Below are 15,807 nucleotides of genomic sequence, written 5' to 3'. Positions count from 1 at the left end.
TCTGAACCAGTTGTCTGTTTATTTTTTGGAAAGCACGTCTGCTGGTTTGGGCCAACACCTTTGGCCCCCACAAGGCTGGGGGCCCTGAGAACCGAGAACACCCTGAGCCCGCTGACAAGCAGAGAATAGCCGCCCAAACTCAGGACCATTAACGGTACAAAAAGTAACAAAACTGAATTTGTGGCTTTCTCTCCCAAGCTTTGAAAGGTAGCAGTCCGGGCTACAAAAGTCTAGAAGCATTGCGTAAGAAGTGTTAAATCTACAGCAAATACATCTTGTAAAAACTCAATAAATTATATATATAGATATATATAAACTTGTAAGATCTAATAACACCTGAACCTGCATACAGGGCTGCCCCCGCCCCCCGAAACTGCCTCCCCGCCTGGAACACATGGCAATTAGAAGAACCTGTATGAAAATACCAGCTTGCTTTGAAGTCTAAAAAAATAAATCTCCTAAAGAAAAATCCTATAGAAATCTACTTCTCCTGCAAAAGAAGGCCAAAGGAAATAAAATATCCTCACGGAATCATCTCAAACTATTAACGACCCTTTAGGGTGCCAGGGGGCTGGCTCTGGCCTTGGGGTGTGGGCTGGACACACCCTCAGCAATGCCCCTAAACAAAGCATAAACCATCTCACTGTTAATAAGTTAAAACTTAAGCCTCTGCCGTGCAGCTGGCTGAATGCTAGGAGCCTGGGGAGTGACGGGGACACGGGCTCTGGGGGTCGATAAATAGCTTTAAAAACATACAGGTCCAGGAACAATTTTTAAAACAAAACTGCAGTGCCAGAAAAGCCCCTCCAACCTCTGCTGGTTTTTGCGTGTGTCTCAACAGCGAGCCCCCCAGGGGGCCTCCCTCGACTAGGGCACCCCCGCCCCTGCACCATCAGGGTCCCGTGCCTCAGTTGTACCAGCCTTCCTTCTTCCATATAGATATTTATATATATATGTATGTGTATATCATATACACAGCATCTATTTATATAAATGTACACTCATTTCTGGAATAAACCTTTCGGATAGAAGTTAAAGGCTCCCGCCTTCAGGTACCCGTAATTTCAGTCTCTGAGGGGCAGGGTGGGAAGTGGGGAGGCCTGGAGGTGGGGAGCCGCTAACACTCACCCCAGGCGCAAGGTGCCACTTGGGTGGGAGGTGTGCCACATGGGGGCTTCCCTGTAGGCTCAGCTTGGGCACTTGGAGGGGATGCCTCAGCCCACTCTGGACACTGGAGCCCGGCCCGCCCCGATGCTCCCTGTGGGGTGGCAGCGGGGGTCAGGGGAGCCTGGGGAGGGGCCCGGCTCCCCGCCCTGAGGGGCCCCACAGGAGGAGTCCCTTACATTCTACGTCCGGTCCACCGGTGCTGCCGGCCCAGGTGGCCAGGAGGTCACCGTACAGCAGGGCGGGCACGCCGGGGACCCCAGAGCACACACGCATGCACACACGCACACACGTGGAAGTTGTCTGTCCATCTGTCCACCAGTTCCAGGTCTTGAGCCCAGGCCGGTGAGACCCGTTGGTCACGGCACACCTGCGGCAGCACAGCGGGCTGGGGTCCGCACTCACGTTGATGGGGGCTTGGCCCGCAGGCCGCGGCCCTTCACGTCCGCGAGCCCCCGCTGCCTGGTGGGGCCGGGGGCAGCAGGTCATGGGCGAACACGGAGTCGTCCCCTGAGGAGCCGGAGCTGGGGGTGTCCTGGCCGCCCGGCGAGTACTGCTCAAAGGGCACCGATAGGTCGAGGTACTCCTGCGGGCGAGCCGGGGGGGTGCGGTCAGTGCTACGCCACCTCCAACTCCTGAGCCATCCAGGCCCGGGGCGGGGGAGGTGGGGCGGGGGGCGGCAGCGGGGCCTGCACTCACGTCGGTGGATGTAACGGTGAGTACGCGGTCCAGGTCTTCCACCAGCTGCTTGAAGGTGGGCCTCTGGGAGGGCACGGCATGCCAGCACTCGCGCATGATCATGTACCTGGGGGCAGCACTCAGGTGGGCCCTGCCCTGCGCCCGCACACCGGCGCCAGTCCCCCTCGCTTGGGAACAGCCTCGAGGCCGGCCCTCCCCCTGCCCGGGGGCTGGGGTCAGTGGGGGCCCAGCAGGGTCCCGAGGTGACAGGTGGGCGCGCGCACTCACAGGTCGTGCGTGCAGTTGGCCGGCTTGTCCATGCGGTGGCCTTCCTTCAGCAGCTTGAAGAGCTCCTCCACGGGGATGCCGGGATACGGCGAGCCCCCCAGCGTGAAGATCTCCCAGAGCAGGACCCCGAAGGACCAGCTGTGGACGGCGGGGCATGGCACCATCAACCCACCCTGCCGCCCGCGGTCCCCCGTGCACGCGGAAGCCCCAGAACAGACCCCAGTGGGGTGCAGGGGGCTACCGATGGTGCCCAGCTCTGCCTCACAGCTCCCTGGCCCCTGCCCTGGTGTGGCCTGTGCCCCGCCCGGCTCTCCACCCCACCCCCGCCCGGGTCTGGGGGCCGCATACACGTCACTCTGGTGGGTGTAGACGCGGTCAAACAAGGCCTCAGGCGCCATCCACTTCACGGGCAGGCGGCCCTGGGAGGAGGAAGGGGGCTTGTTGACCGCCAGGCGCCTTCCGGGCTCGAGTCCCCCACCCTCCCCGGGCCGGACTCACATTGGTGGTTTTTTTGTAGTAGTCGAGGTTGTGCACGTCGCGGGCCAGGCCGAAGTCCGCGATCTTCATCACGTTGTCCTCGGTCACCAGCACGTTGCGGGCGGCCAGGTCCCTGTGGATGCACTGGAGACAGGACCGGGGTTGAGGCGGTCGCCACCGGCCGCTCCCTCCGCCCCCGCCCGGCCCGGCCCCGCCGGTGCTCACCTTCTGCGAGGCGAGGTACTCCATGCCCCGTGCCACCTGGTAGGCGCAGGAAACCAGGTCCTTGAAGGTGAGCTGCTCCTCGGGCAGCCGGCAAGTGTCGAAGGAGTAGTCCGTGCCCGGGGGCCGCCGCGCCCGCAGGTACTCCCGCAGGTTGCCCTTGGCCGCGTACTCCACCAGCACGTACAGGGGCCCTGCGGGCACGGGGGTCTCAGAGGGGGCTGCACCTGGGGGCCACCCGCCGCCCGCCGTGGGCCCAGCACCCACCGCCCTGCGTGCAGGCTCCCAGCAGGTTGATGATGTTCTTGTGTTTTCCGATCATCTTCATCATCTCCATCTCGGACACCAGGTCCGACAGGTCCTTATCTGTGGCGTCATCTGTGCGGGGAGGGGGTCTTATCAGGCTGGGCCGCCCCAGCCTGGCCCAGGCTCCCCTGGCCACGTCCCTCCCTCACCTTTCAGCATCTTCACCGCCACCGTGACAGGCTTGGCAGCCCGGTCCTTGTCGATGCCGATGGCCTCTGCCATGACCACCTGGCCAAAGCAGCCCTCCCCGAGAGGCTTGCCCAGAGTCAGCCTGGCGGCAAAAGCAGAGAAGCGATGAGCACGCCCGCCCGCTCGAGGCACTGTCCCAGGCAGCCTGAGGTGCAGTGCCACTGCCTCCAGGAAGCCCGCCACCCTCGCCCCAGCGACCCTGCTCATGCTGGTGGAGGACCTCGCACCCCCCCACTTCTGGGCCGGTGAGAGCACTTTTCCAGGGGCGGGTCTTCCCCACCACGCCCCAGCCCCATCTCTGGCAGTGGCCTACCTGATTCCCATCTGAATGCAGCCGGGTCTGAGTGGGGCCCCTCCCCGCCACTGGCCCCCACCCTGTGTGCGCCCCCTGTCCCCCTGGGCCAGGGCCCCAGGCCTTGGCACACCACTTACCGGGCCCGGGACAGCTCCCACTTGGGGTCGGCAGGCAGCTCGAGCTCAGAGACATTGGCCAGCGCGGGGCCCTCCCCCGAGGACAGCCGAGCGATCCGCACCAGAGGCGTGTTGGAGCTCATGGACGAGCTGGACTCCAAGGACACCTGCTTGGGTCAGCAGGGGCAGGTTGGTGCCGCGGGGCCGCATGACCGGGGCGCGGGGGCGAGGGTGCGGCCCCCTCGGACCGTAGGCCGAGGCCAGGCCTGGGATGGCTGCCTGACTCCTGCGCAGCACTTAACAAAGACTTCTAAAATGTTGTGCCCAGAGTGACCCGGCTCTGTGCGGTGACCACGGAGACCAGGGAGGGCTCGGCGCCCCCCACAGCAGAGGGGCTGTCCCCGGGCAGGCCCCAGGCCCCAGGCCTTGACACTAGGAAGGGGACTGAGCGTGGGAGCCCGGGAGGCCGGGGCAGGGGCACGGGCGGCTCGGAACCTGGTATCTACTTTCTGTTACCTGTCGCTTGAGCGGGAAGCGGGAGACCTTGTGCACGGCGGGTGAGCCCAGGCCCTTCTTGGGGGGGCTGCGCAGGCGGCAGAGGGTCACAGCGGCCACCACCAGGATGAAGAGAAGGAAGCCCACCCCGTAGCTGAGGACACCTGCATACACACTGCCAGCCTCACCAGCCTCCACCAGCTCCTCCTCAGCTGCAAAGACACGGGCGTTGGGGGCCTGGCCCAGCCTCTCAGGAGCCCCCGCGGGCCGCCCTGGGCCGGGCCGGGGGCTCAGCTCCCCTGGTGCGGGTGCTGAGGCCTGAAGGGTCTACTCGTTGAAGGTCCAGCAGCCAGAAATGCCTGGGCCAGGAGGGGCAGACCCAGGACAGAAAGAGCCCAGCGGAGCCAGCGGCACCCTCACCCGCCACCCGGGAGACACCAAAGCCACCGTATCAGCTGCTGGGGACCCCATTGGTATGGGGCGCTTGAGGGAGGCCCTCTGGGCCAAGACAGGGCCGTGTGGGTTCTGTCCCCATACCAGGCACAGGGCCTGGCTCGAGGGCTCTGCAGTCCCCTGCCTGTCCCTGGCGGCGTTGGCGTGTCCCGAGCTGCAGCCCCGAGAGGACAGGCGCAGAGCGAGCGCAGCAGGAGCTGGTACCTGGCAGCACCACCAGCCACGCAGAGTGATGGGAAAACCCGATAGAATTGCCCGCCAGACACGTGTACTCCCCCGCGTCCTCAAAGGTGACATTGCGCAAGGACAGAACCTCTAGCTCCTTGTCGGTGGTGTTAGCGCCCGCCGTCTACAAAGAGAGAACAGAGCGCGATAGGAGAGCGCCAGCACCTCCAGCGGGCACCACAGCCAGAGTCCACGCGGCGACGATCCAGCCAGGCTGCAAGGAAAACGCCGCCACCGCCACCACGGCCACGGCCACGGCCACGGCGGCCGAGGGCCCTCTGCCTCGTGCGTCCACACCGAGCCCGAAGCCAGTCCCTCCACCGGCAAGTCCTCTGTCCCAGGTGAGCCAGGCGTGCGATCGGCGGCACAGCAGGAGGGGTTAGCGCGCACCAGGAGGGGGCAGGCAGGCAGGCGGCAGAGAGATGGGCAGGAAGCAAGCAGCAGCGGGAGGCGGGGCCAGAGAGAGCGAGATGGAGGAAGAGCACAGAGCGCGAGCAGCGGAAGACGGGCTCTCCGGGCCCGGCCTCGGGGCTGAGGTCCTCTGGGGCAGGGGGGTGGGAAGGAGTGCACACGGGTTTGGGGGGGTGCAGGCGGGTCAGAACAGGCCACGGGGGCTCAAAGCAGGCGGTCACGGCGGAGGTCAGAGGGGCGGCGGTGCAGAGGCGGCGCAGATGTGGCCGCACCAGGAGCAGAGGGTGAGCCGGGGACGGGGCACGAGCGGCGGGGCGTGCAGGTGGGCGCAGGGCCAGGGCGTCGGAGCTGGAGCTCGGCGTGCCAGGCAGGCGTGGGACAGAGTTGTTACCTGCTTGGGGCCCGTGAACACGTAGCCAAAAGGCCTTCTCAGCCACGCCTATGAAATTGGAGGCTCGACAGAGGTACTCGCCCCCGTCGCGCTCGGACACATTGGCCAGGCGGAGGCGCGCGTCGGCCTCCACACTCTCACTGATCCACGACTGCAGGGACAAGAGACCCGGCTCAGGTGCGGAAGCCCCGCCGGGCATGGAAGTGGCCGCGCAGGAGCGGGCCTGTCTAGACCCCAGGCTCTGAGGCTCTGAGACCCCCAAGGAACGGAAGGGCCGACTAGGCTGTGCCAGCTAGGAAGGCTGCCTGGAGGCGGCTTGCAGGCACCTCACAGCGGCGGCTGTCGTCTCGGTGGATGCGCCTTCCCCTCATCCACCCCAACAGCCCGGAGCACAGCCCTGGCTGGTGGCGCTCAGAGAGGCCCTCCCAGGGCACTGGAGCTGCCTACCGCGGGGGCCCCGGCTGCCACACGGCTGGGCCGAGAGCACCCGGCACCGCCCCGCGGCTTGTCTGGACCCCTGCTCCCGCCCCGCAGGCCCATCTCATCTCTAAACAGATGTTTCTCTTTGGGCTGCAAGTGTCGCAATCACCCCAACTCGGGGGTCCCCCACCCCCGGGGCTGTGGGAACAAAGCTCAGGCGGTCCTGCCCTGAGGGCCCAGCGAGGTGGGCGGGTGGCCATCTGAAGGCAGATAAGGGCGCAAGGACACAGGGCTCACTGTAGGTCCTGGCGTGCCGGGCCGGGCCCCACCTCCCGAACCGACCCCCCACTGCTTCTCCCCGCAGGTCCAAAGCCTGTGCCCCGACCCCCATCCCTTAAACACGACAGGCCTCCTGCCTGGGATGCCCTCCCTGTCCCCGGCGAAGGGGGCCCCTGCGGGGCCGGGCCTGACGGCTCACCTGCAAGGAGCCCCCCACGCCCCAGCCCGCCTGCCCCACCCAGCCAGCGGCGGGACCCACCTTGAGCACCGTGACATAGGGCGTGCCGTCGGGCCCCACTTTGCTGCCGTTCACCTCCACATGCTTGAGCCACTGGATGTGGGGCTGCGCGTCGCTGTACACTTTGCAGTGGAATTCCACGTCGCTGCCCAGCACCGCCGTCTGGTTGGCGGGCAGCCCCGCCTGCAGGATGGGCCGGTGCGGGGAGCGCTCTGCGGGGCAGGGGGTGCTCAGAGGCTGCCTGACCCACGCCCGCTTGCCGCCCACACCCGCCAGCCCGGGCCTCACCCAGCACGTCCAGGGTGTACGTCTGCCGGATGCTGCCAAACTTGTTCTCCACGACGCACGTGTAGTTGCCGCGGTCCGAAGGCACCACGCTCTCCATGACCAGGCTCCACTGCTGGTGCCGCAGCTGCAGGTAGACACGGGTGAGTGGACGGCGGGCTGTGCCCTGCTGGCCGGTGCCGAGGCCCCAGCGCCCCCGCCGGGCCCACCTTGATGCCCCCGATGCGGTGCTCGCCTCGGAACTCCTTGCCGTTCTTCAGCCAGGAGATGGACGGGGTGGGGTTGCCGGCGGCTGGGCAGCGGAAGCGAACCGTGTTGGCCGCCGGCACCGCCAGCAGCTTCTTGTCCATCCGCTCGGGCCGCGTCCAGTAAGGGGCCCCTGCTGGCAGAGGGGCACGGGAAGGCTGTGACCAGGGTGGGAGTAGAGGCCTGCCTGCCCCGCTCCAGCCTCAGTCTCCCCTCCTGTGTGGGAAATGTTGGCCTTTTGAAGACCCCTGCCTGGGCTGGACAAGGCTTCGGTGGCCGCAGTGCCACCTCCCGGCATTCAAAAGCCAGGTCCCCTCCCTTCCCGTCCACTTCCCTCAAGCCTGCTCCAGCCAAGAGGGCCCCGGGTGCCACACCACGGCCCAGGAGCCTTCACGACGCAAAGGTGTCCTCCCAGGGGAGCACCCACCCACCCAGGCAGGCCCATCAGAGGGGAGATGCAGCCCGCAGAGGGACCAGGTCACGCCGGGTTAGGAAGCCCAGCTGGATGCACGGGCAGGGCCAGGCCTTGGGAGCTTACCGGGAGGCAAGACCCAGCCACCGGCAGAACCCGGAGCCTTGAGACCGGCCAGGAGCCGCTGGAACCTGCGAGACCCTGGACCACCCTCCGCACCCTGGGCACCAGGTGGGGACGCGGTGACAGGGTGTCTGGGAGGCCCTGCTCCCCCATCCTGTTTTCCAGGACCGTCCCACCCCCATCCTCACAGCCCAACTGGCTTTTCTCCCTTGGGGCTGGGGTGAGGCTGCATTCCCACCGAGGGGAGGCTGGGTGGGTGTCCCCAGGAGGGAGGGAGCCCTTCCCCGCGACCCTGCTGCCATCTCCGAGAGGGTGCTGAAGCCCGGGTGGGGAGCAGTGTGGGCAGGCGCCGGGGAGAGGCGCCTCCAGAGCTCCGGGAGCCGGTGTCAGAGACCCCAGGGTGGCCCAGGGTGGCCCAGGGAGCCCGGCAGGGAGGGGCTGTTCCCTGGGACTGGAGACCACGATGCCTTCAGGAAGGCAGCTCTGCCAGCAACCCTGCTCAGTGTCCCTGAGCCCACTCAGGAAGAAGAACGCCAACCCCCTGCCTGGGACGGCCAGACTGAGCGGGACACACAGGGGACAGGCGGGAGGCGGCGGGGCACCCGCCGGGGCCCTCACCCCCGTCCCGCATCTCGGGGCATCTCAAACTCAGCTCCTCCAAAACCAGATGCCACCTCCCCGAACCAGCCCCTGCCCGCTGGGCAAAGCCCATGCTGCTCACTGTTCCAGGCCCAAGTACCTGGGCGCTGTCACCCTCAGCCTGTCACCGGAAAGCACCGCCGGCAGCCCCTTCACAGTGAATACGCCCGGACCTGCTGTCCCTGGTGCTCAGCGCCACGCTCCTCTCCCACCCGCACTGTCTCAGTCGCCCCCCCACTGGCCCTGACCCCTCTGTCCACTGCCGCCTGCCCTGTCTCAGTCACACGTGGGACGGGCCACCTCGCCCACAGGCCTCGCTCCCCCAGCCCCGGCCACACGGGCCCCCCGGCTGCTCCTGGAGCCCTGGGCCCTGGTCCCCTCCCCACAGCACGGTGCCCCATCCCACCTGTCACCTGCCACCCGGAGCCCAGAGCTGGGCATGCATCGCTGCCACCCCACACTAAGGGGTCCCCACGGAGGTGGCCCCCAGACCTTGGTCTCTCCCCTGCCTGGTGAGCAGGGCCCCAGGTGGGAGGTCGGTCCCCAGCCCTGGGCAGCCCCGCGTGCCTGGAACCCGGTCTCACCTGTGTCTTCGGCCTCGTCCTCACCATCTTCATCGTCTCCTGAGGACGGAGCATCTGTAGCGCAGGCGAGAGGGAAATATGGGAGGTGGCCCCGCAAGCAGGCAGGGGCCCCTCACTCCGACGGCGCCTCCTGGGGGCCTCCTCTCCCCCACGACCACCAGGACCCTAGGGCACGGTGCCGCTCGGGAGTGTCGTGGGCCCCAGCAGGCCCTACCTGTCACGCGCACGGTGAAGTGGCACAGGACAATCTGCGAGAGGCGCTGGCGGCAGCTGTAGGCCCCGGCGTCCTCATGGGAGGCGTTGAGCACCTGCAGCCGCTGCGGCCCCACCAGGATGCGGTCTGAGGGCGCCAGCCCCACGCCGTCCTTCACCCAGACCGTGGGCCCTGAGGGAGCCCCCGCGGGCAAGTGGCAGCTCAGCTCCACGGTGTCCCCGCTGCCAAAGACCAGCTCCTGCTGGCCAGGCTCAGGGCCCGGGACCTCTGCGGGCAAGATGGGGGCCCATGAGGCAGGCGCACCCCAAACCAGGGGCGCCGGGGGGAGGCCGCAGCCGGGGGCCGTCTGGGGCCTGGGGGGTCTGAGGTGGGCCCAGGAGAGGGAAGAGCCTGTGGCCCTGCCGACTGTCCCACAGGGCCGGGGCGCGGGCACTGTTCAAAGTGCCAACAGGTCTCCGTCCCGAGGACGACCCTGCCGTGGTAGCGCTTATGTAGAGAACACGCGAGGACACGGAGGGGCCTCTCCAGTCCAGCACTGTATGTGGACACGGACACTCCGATTTCAGAGTGTCCAGTTTTCCTGTGATTCTTTTCAGTGACTTAGAAATGCAACATCCGCTCCGACCTCACGGGCAGCAGCAAAGCAGGAGGTGGGCGTGCTGTCTTTGGCCGACCTCAGCTAAAACAGAGGCTCAGAGGTGGGGATGACCGGGGTAGTGACAAGACAATTCATCCCAGGAGGGGGCTCCCACTTGGTTCCCCCCACCCCTCATCTTGGCTTCAAAACCGGTTCGGGACCTGCCCAGCACCAGAAGGGAGCGCGGCAGTCAGACAACACCCCCAAGCCTTCCAGAACAGCTCCAAGCTGACGCAGGCAAGGCCAGCCCAGAGTGGAGGCTCTCAGGGGCATGAACAGCCTGAACCCCGACTCAGACTACACCTCAGCAGTAAATTAGAGAGAACACATACCCAGAAGGAGACTAGAAATACATAGACATGGTACCAGTTCTGGCCAGTGGGGACTCACAGGCCAGTGGGGTGAGGGGACCTAGGACCCCTCATCTTACAGATGAGGACACAGGCGAGGGGAGGAAGACTGCAGACTCGGCTGGCGGCGAGGCCAGAGCAGGGACCGTCGGGCCAGGCTAAGGAGGCCCGGCCCACCTCTCCCTGCAGGTGCCGAGAAGTCGGGGTGGAGGGTCCTTGCCGAGGGCGTATGTCCACTGTGGTCCCTGTGCCCCTCCCCTGACCAGTGGCTGCCCAGATCCCAAGGGACCAACAAGGCCTGGGACCCAGGGGCTGACCAGCCCCCCAGGTCTCCCTGCCAGAGCTGGACAATGCAGGGCGCAGGCAGACAGCCTGGGCTTTGGGCCCGGGACAGGGGTGGGTGGTCCCACCACGCAGACCCAGCCGGGTTGGTCACACCGTTACTTGTCATTCTGCCGACGCACGGCCTAGATTCGAGGGCCCAGCTGCCCATTCTGGCCACGCCAGTCCCTGGCTCCTCTGACGGTCCCCATTCTGCCCCCCACCTCAGGAGGTTCCACAAGCTCGGTGCCCACCAGAAGGGTCCCTGAAGCGCCCATGGGGTCTGCATCCCCAGGGTCCCCACAGTCAGGGGGCTCCTGGCCTGACTTCCAGACCCCCAGTCCTGGCCACGGTGTTATGTGGGGACCACCCAGTGCCGGGAGCCGGCTGAGGCCCCCCAGAAGGCCAAGAACAGGCTGGCTGTGGCTACCTCAGCCCCAGGCCCCGGCCCAAGGGCAACAGTGGTCGGTTCCGGTTTGGTCTGGGTGGCGAAGGCAGGTCAAGCCATCCGCACAAGTATTCGCTTCAACCTGGTCCAGCAGGGGGCTGGGATGACCCAGCACAGCCTCCGGGCCAGCCACGGCCGGCAGCCACTGGCCGGTGTTGGGGCACAGAGGGCCCTGCACTCTGCCGAGGGCCGGCCCCTGACCTGCCCAGCACCCTGCCCCACTAGGTGGCCGTAGAGGCCAGGGACCTCCAGACCAGGGCAGGGACGGCAGTAGCACCTCCACTTCCTGCAGATCCAATCCACTCTGTGCCACAGAGGACCCAGGGGAGACCAGGCAACGCCAAGGGGGTGGCGGCGGTGGCGTCAGGCAGGGGGACACAGAGTGATGGGCAGGGCCCGAGGGGGCACTCTGCCTAGGGGCGGTGAGGGCACATGCTGTGGGCTACTCAGCTCCCACCACAATGGCCTCAGGAAGGAGGCTTTCTTGATCAACAACAGGGGGCCCGTCCACACCCACACAGGCACTGGCGCCACACACGTCGGAAGACAAATGTCGTCTGTGCCATGGTCAGTGCCCACATGCCATGCGGGGGTGGGCAGAGGCGGAACGTCTGCCCCTGTGGGTCCCACAGCACCTGTTCCAGCCTGCACCCCCGCCAAAGGCCTGAGCTCGGTGAGGGGGCCGCCAAGGGGTACTGTGTCCTGGAGGGGCCAAGCCGGGCCTTCGGGCACATCTCCCGGGCCCAGAATCCTCCTGACTCTGCCACTCATGGGCCCCGTGACTCAGTTTCCCCCACTGGCGGGCCAGGGGGGCCACCCCAAGCAGTTAAAGCACTGGAGCCGGTGAAAATAGGGGGCGCGAGACACCCCCTGCCCCGGGGCCACACCCCAGGATTGATGTCCACCAGGCCGCAGCCGGAGCGGAGCCAGTCTGCTCCGGAGGGCTGCGACCCCTGCTGGGGGAAACTCGCTCCCGGTTTGGGGTCACTACAGTTGAGACCCGCTCAATGCATGTGGGGTGTGCAAGGGTCGGGCCACCCTCCATGAGAGGGGCCTGGAGGAGACCCCAGGGAACAAGCATCAAATCCAGACCCGATTCAAAGGAGCCGCCTGGAGCTGATGACGGAGGAAGAGCAAAGCCCTCTGGTTCTGGATATGCGTGAAGCTCTCTGATGCCAGGTACGTGCTTTAAATAGCCGGGAGGCGTGCCCCAAAGGGACCCTGAAGTCATGGCCTTCCTGCCTCCCCAGTCACCTCCCCACCCGGAAACGATATGAAAAGTTTCATAACAAAGTGAGAAAAAAAAAAGGGGGGTGGGATCCGGAGACCTGGCGGACTAATGAGGGCTTACAGGATTATCCAGCCTAATCCTCCAACAACCCTTCCGTTATCCTGCACAGGGGAGGAAACTGAGGCTGCAGGAAAGCAACCAGAACCAGGGTGGGCAGCCAGCAGCCTCGGGCCCAGCAGGGCCTGGGGTCAGGGAGCCCCCTGGTCCCCCAGCCTGAAGAGGCTCCTCACCGTTCATTCACTTGTAAATCACTCAGGCCGGCCTGGCCACCTGCTCAAGGAGACCCCTAGCTCCTCTCTAGGTTCAACTGTAAAATGGGGCGTACCAGGCCCCAGATAGGGCCCCAAGTGGGACTTGAGGGCCTGGGGGGGCGGGGGCATCCTTGGCTCAATGCAGGGGCTCAGAGGCCAGAAGTCCAGCCTCAGGCTCAGCCCAGGTTAATGAACCACCCAGAGGCCCGTGGGGCTCAAAGTCCAGCCCTGATGAGGAGCAGGTGGGGGAGGGTGCAGCCAGTGCCTTCCTGGGAAGTGCCCTGCACCCCCCCCAGAGACCCCTCCTGGGTGGGTGGGTCCCCATCAACCTTCCTGCCTGGTAGGGGCCCCCGCCAGTGGCTTCGTGTGGAAATGGAGGCTGCCCTGGCGGGGCCTGGGGTGGCCAGGGCAGTCCAGCAGCGGACACCTTCCCCAGTGTCCGTGACCCCTACCAGCTCCGGCTCCGTAATTTATGTTCCCCGGGAAAGTGCCAGGCTGGGACCTTTGTAAATTTCACGAGGCCTTTGTATTTTTACTGCCTGGCCGGTGGCCCAGCTCCTTCAGGAACCGGATTAGGTTTATTGACCTATCAACTCACTACCTGTTTCACCAACTTTACTGCGGGGACAGGGGCCCCGGTGCGCGGGCACCCCAGCCCCTTGGGGGGGTCCTCAGGACGCTCTACCCCAGGCCCGCATCTGGTGGGGGCGCTGCCAGTTCCCCGAGGCGGGGAAGGAGGGGGCCACTGTCCCACCTCCGCGCCGCAGGGGGTCCGGGAGGTCTGGAGCTCCGCCCACCGCCCCTCCCCCGGGGCTAGTTGACATTCCCCGGCCGTAGGGAGTAATATCTTTATCTGAATGCGAATGCTAATTCGGGGCTCCCCCCGCGGCCGCCTATTCTGCGCCCCTGGAAGCGGGGGCCGCCCTAGCAAGCGCTAAAAGCGCGCCCTGACCTCCCGACGGCCTCTGTCACGCCGCTGAATGACACGCACATTCAAGCGCCGAGCCCACTTTCATTCATAAAAAAATGACATTGTTCCGGGAGGCCGCAGCCGCCGCCGGAGGAAGGGGCGCGGGGGACGCAGGGAGGGGCGGGCCGCCATCTGCCTCCGTCCAGCCCGCGGCCGCCGCCTCCCTGGCACTGCGCGCCCGCAGCCGCTCGACTCACACCTCCCCGCGAGGCCCGGCCGCCATCAATGCGCGGTCTGTGGCCGCGCCGAGGTACAAAGGAGCGGCTGTTCGGGTCTCGCCCGGGTGGGGCGTGAGCTCACCGGGCGAAGGCCTCCCTCCGCGCGGCCGCCGGGCTGGGGACAGCTGTGCGCGCAGCCCCCTCGCCCGCACCGGTCCTCGCCAGCGCCCCGGAGTTGGCGGTCTCCAGGGGGCGGACTCCCTACGGCCTCCTACCCGGCCTCTCCTCTCTGCCCGGCCGCCGCCGGGGGCCTGGCAGCGCGTGTGCGGGGCGTGGGCACCCGGAGCGCTCGGCCGGGCGCAGCGTGGGGCAGCGCGCGCTGCACCTCGAGGGCCTTGTGCGTGTGCGGGGCAGGGCCCGGTGCCAAGACGCGCTCCCGCCCCGCCCCTGCCCAGGCTCTACGGGCCCTCCTCGCAGACCCTCGACGTCCCGCTGGACCTTGACCGCCAGCGGGGTTCCGTGGCTCCACATCGCTCGGACATCCGCCCTCTCACCTCCCGGCCCCCGCCTGGCGTTCGCTGCGCACCCCTGGGGGCAGTCATCTTAACTCACAGGGCATGAGAGCTGGGTGGGGGGAAACGGAGGCACTAGGTGTCACCTGGTCATACAGGCCACTGAGGGGCTGGCCCCGGCCCCGGGCTGACGCACTCTCATACCCTCCCTCCAAAGTCCAACCTCTCGCTTTGGCTGAAGCTGGCCACGAACTGGGGCCCGAAGGGGGCTGGGGGAGAGGTACCAACAGCAGAAACTGTCCGTCAGTGCAGAACCCACGGAACAATGGGAATCGTGGAAACGCAGTCCCCGAGCCCTCCCGACAGCGCCCGGGAGCAGGCTGCGCCCCACTGGGGAACCGCTGGGGGCGGGGGTTGCGGACGCCACCGCGGTGCCCGGCTCGCCGCCGCAGCCTCGCACTTGGGTGGCAGCCCTGCGGCTCCAGGCGCCCCACAAACTGCCGCGCCAGATCTGGCCCCGATCCCCGGGGAGGGAGGGCGGCAGAAACCCGGACGCTGACCCCGCTATGCCAGCCCAGAGCAAGCCCTGGGGCCCACTCAGATCTCCGGCGCCCCACACCCACCCAGGCGCCCGTTCTCCGGCCCCGACGCTTCTGCCTGCCGGGGCCCCGTGCCCCTCCCCAGTACCCGTCGGGTCCTTCCGTACCTGCTGCTCTCCGCACGACGCGCTGCTCCATGCCCGGGGACCCGGAGACGGCGCCGGTCATCACGACTGCCACGGCCACAAAGAACGCGAGGGCGCAAGCCGGGGCGCCCATAGCTGGGGCGGGTGTTACGACGTCCTCAGGCGGCGCGCGCCAGCATGCTGCCCCCCATGGCCCGGTTCTGGCACCGGCGGGAGGAAGCCACTCGGGAGTCTGTTGGAGGAGGCAGGCAACTCGTTACTCGGGCGCGCAGGGGCGGAGGCGGCGGTGGCAGGGCTCCTGCGCCCTGGCCCCTCCGATCCCCGTCCGCCCCGCCCGCCGCCGCCGCCCAGGGCTCCCGGGCCGCCTGGCGCCGGCCGCCGCCTCCCCGCCGCGGTCCCTCCCTCCCCCTTCCCTCCCTGGCTGCTGCAGAGCCCTCCCAGGGCGGCGGCGGCGGCGGCTGCAAACTTTCCAGAGCTGGAAGCCCGCGCCCCGGCCGGGCCCCGCCGCAGAGACCGCTCGGGATCCGAGCCCGCCGCGCGCTCTGGACCTGCCGCGCGCCCGCCTGGACCCCTCGCGCCCGCCGGGTCCCCACGCACCGACCTGGCAGCAGCGGGCGCCCGACTCACTGAGCGCGGCTCTGGCTCGCGATCGCTGCCCGCCGACCCAGCGCCTGCGCCCCGTCCCTCCGGCCGTCGGCTCGGCGGTGCGTCCGTGCGCCCGGCCGAGCTGGACCGCGCGGCGCCAGCTACCCGCGCCGCCGCCGCCGCCGCCGCCACCGCGCACTGAGCCCGGGCTGCCCGGCGCGCGGCAGCCAGTGGGGGCCGGCCTGCGCCCGCCCCGCCCCGCCCCGGCCACGCCCGCTCTGGCCCGCTCGGGCGCGGGGACACGCCCCTCCCCTGGGGCGGTCCGGGGGCGGGACCGCGGCTAGCCTCGCCTCTGCCCGCGGAGGGGATTAGAGGGGGCGGGGCGGGACGGGGGCGCCCGGCGGTCTCGGAGGGCGTGGGAGCGCGGCTCCGCGGCGAGGCCCCCAGTC

At 67.5% G+C, this 15,807-nt stretch overlaps 1 protein-coding gene across 10 annotated transcripts; it reads right to left on the bottom strand.

The window, feature by feature from the left end:
• Window positions 1-15,548, bottom strand: FGFR3 (fibroblast growth factor receptor 3). 10 transcript variants are annotated; one of them, XM_082635256.1, is made up of 18 exons: window positions 15,375-15,548; window positions 14,795-15,005; window positions 9,151-9,417; window positions 8,937-8,990; window positions 7,142-7,314; window positions 6,936-7,059; window positions 6,669-6,859; window positions 5,711-5,861; window positions 4,252-4,442; window positions 3,757-3,905; window positions 3,285-3,406; window positions 3,097-3,207; window positions 2,833-3,023; window positions 2,629-2,751; window positions 2,479-2,549; window positions 2,131-2,268; window positions 1,864-1,969; window positions 1-1,750 (listed from the first exon to the last, which is right to left on the bottom strand). In XM_082635256.1, exons 2-18 carry the CDS (start codon window positions 14,904-14,906, stop codon window positions 1,604-1,606), a joined length of 2,421 nt encoding a protein of 806 aa, XP_082491382.1. In that variant the 5' UTR covers window positions 14,907-15,005; window positions 15,375-15,548; the 3' UTR covers window positions 1-1,603. The 10 variants fall into 10 exon arrangements, with proteins under 10 accessions (XP_082491382.1, XP_082491374.1, XP_082491377.1 ...); XM_082635248.1 differs by having other exon boundaries at window positions 3,757-3,902; window positions 15,375-15,535; XM_082635251.1 differs by lacking the exon at window positions 5,711-5,861 and adding an exon at window positions 4,888-5,032 and having other exon boundaries at window positions 15,375-15,535.
• Between the last annotated feature and the right edge of the window lie 259 nt (window positions 15,549-15,807).

Source organism: Mesoplodon mirus (genome assembly GCF_964341445.2).
Source record: "Mesoplodon mirus genome assembly, chromosome: 2".
Classification (NCBI taxonomy): Eukaryota; Metazoa; Chordata; class Mammalia; order Artiodactyla; family Ziphiidae; genus Mesoplodon; species Mesoplodon mirus.
The sequence above is the reverse complement of the archived record's forward strand: the minus strand, read 5'-3'. Positions and strand labels throughout refer to the sequence as shown.

Coding starts and splice junctions, on each gene's coding strand:
- FGFR3 (XM_082635256.1), bottom strand. CDS start 14,906: ATGGGCGCCCCGGCTTGCGCCCTCGCGTTCTTTGTGGCCGTGGCAGTC. Junction 9,418..14,794: donor CGTCGTGCGGAGAGCAGCAG/GTACGGAAGGAC, acceptor TCTTGCCCGCAG/AGGTCCCGGGCCCTGAGCCT. Junction 3,906..4,251: donor GCTTCCCGCTCAAGCGACAG/GTAACAGAAAGT, acceptor TGCTGACCCAAG/CAGGTGTCCTTGGAGTCCAG.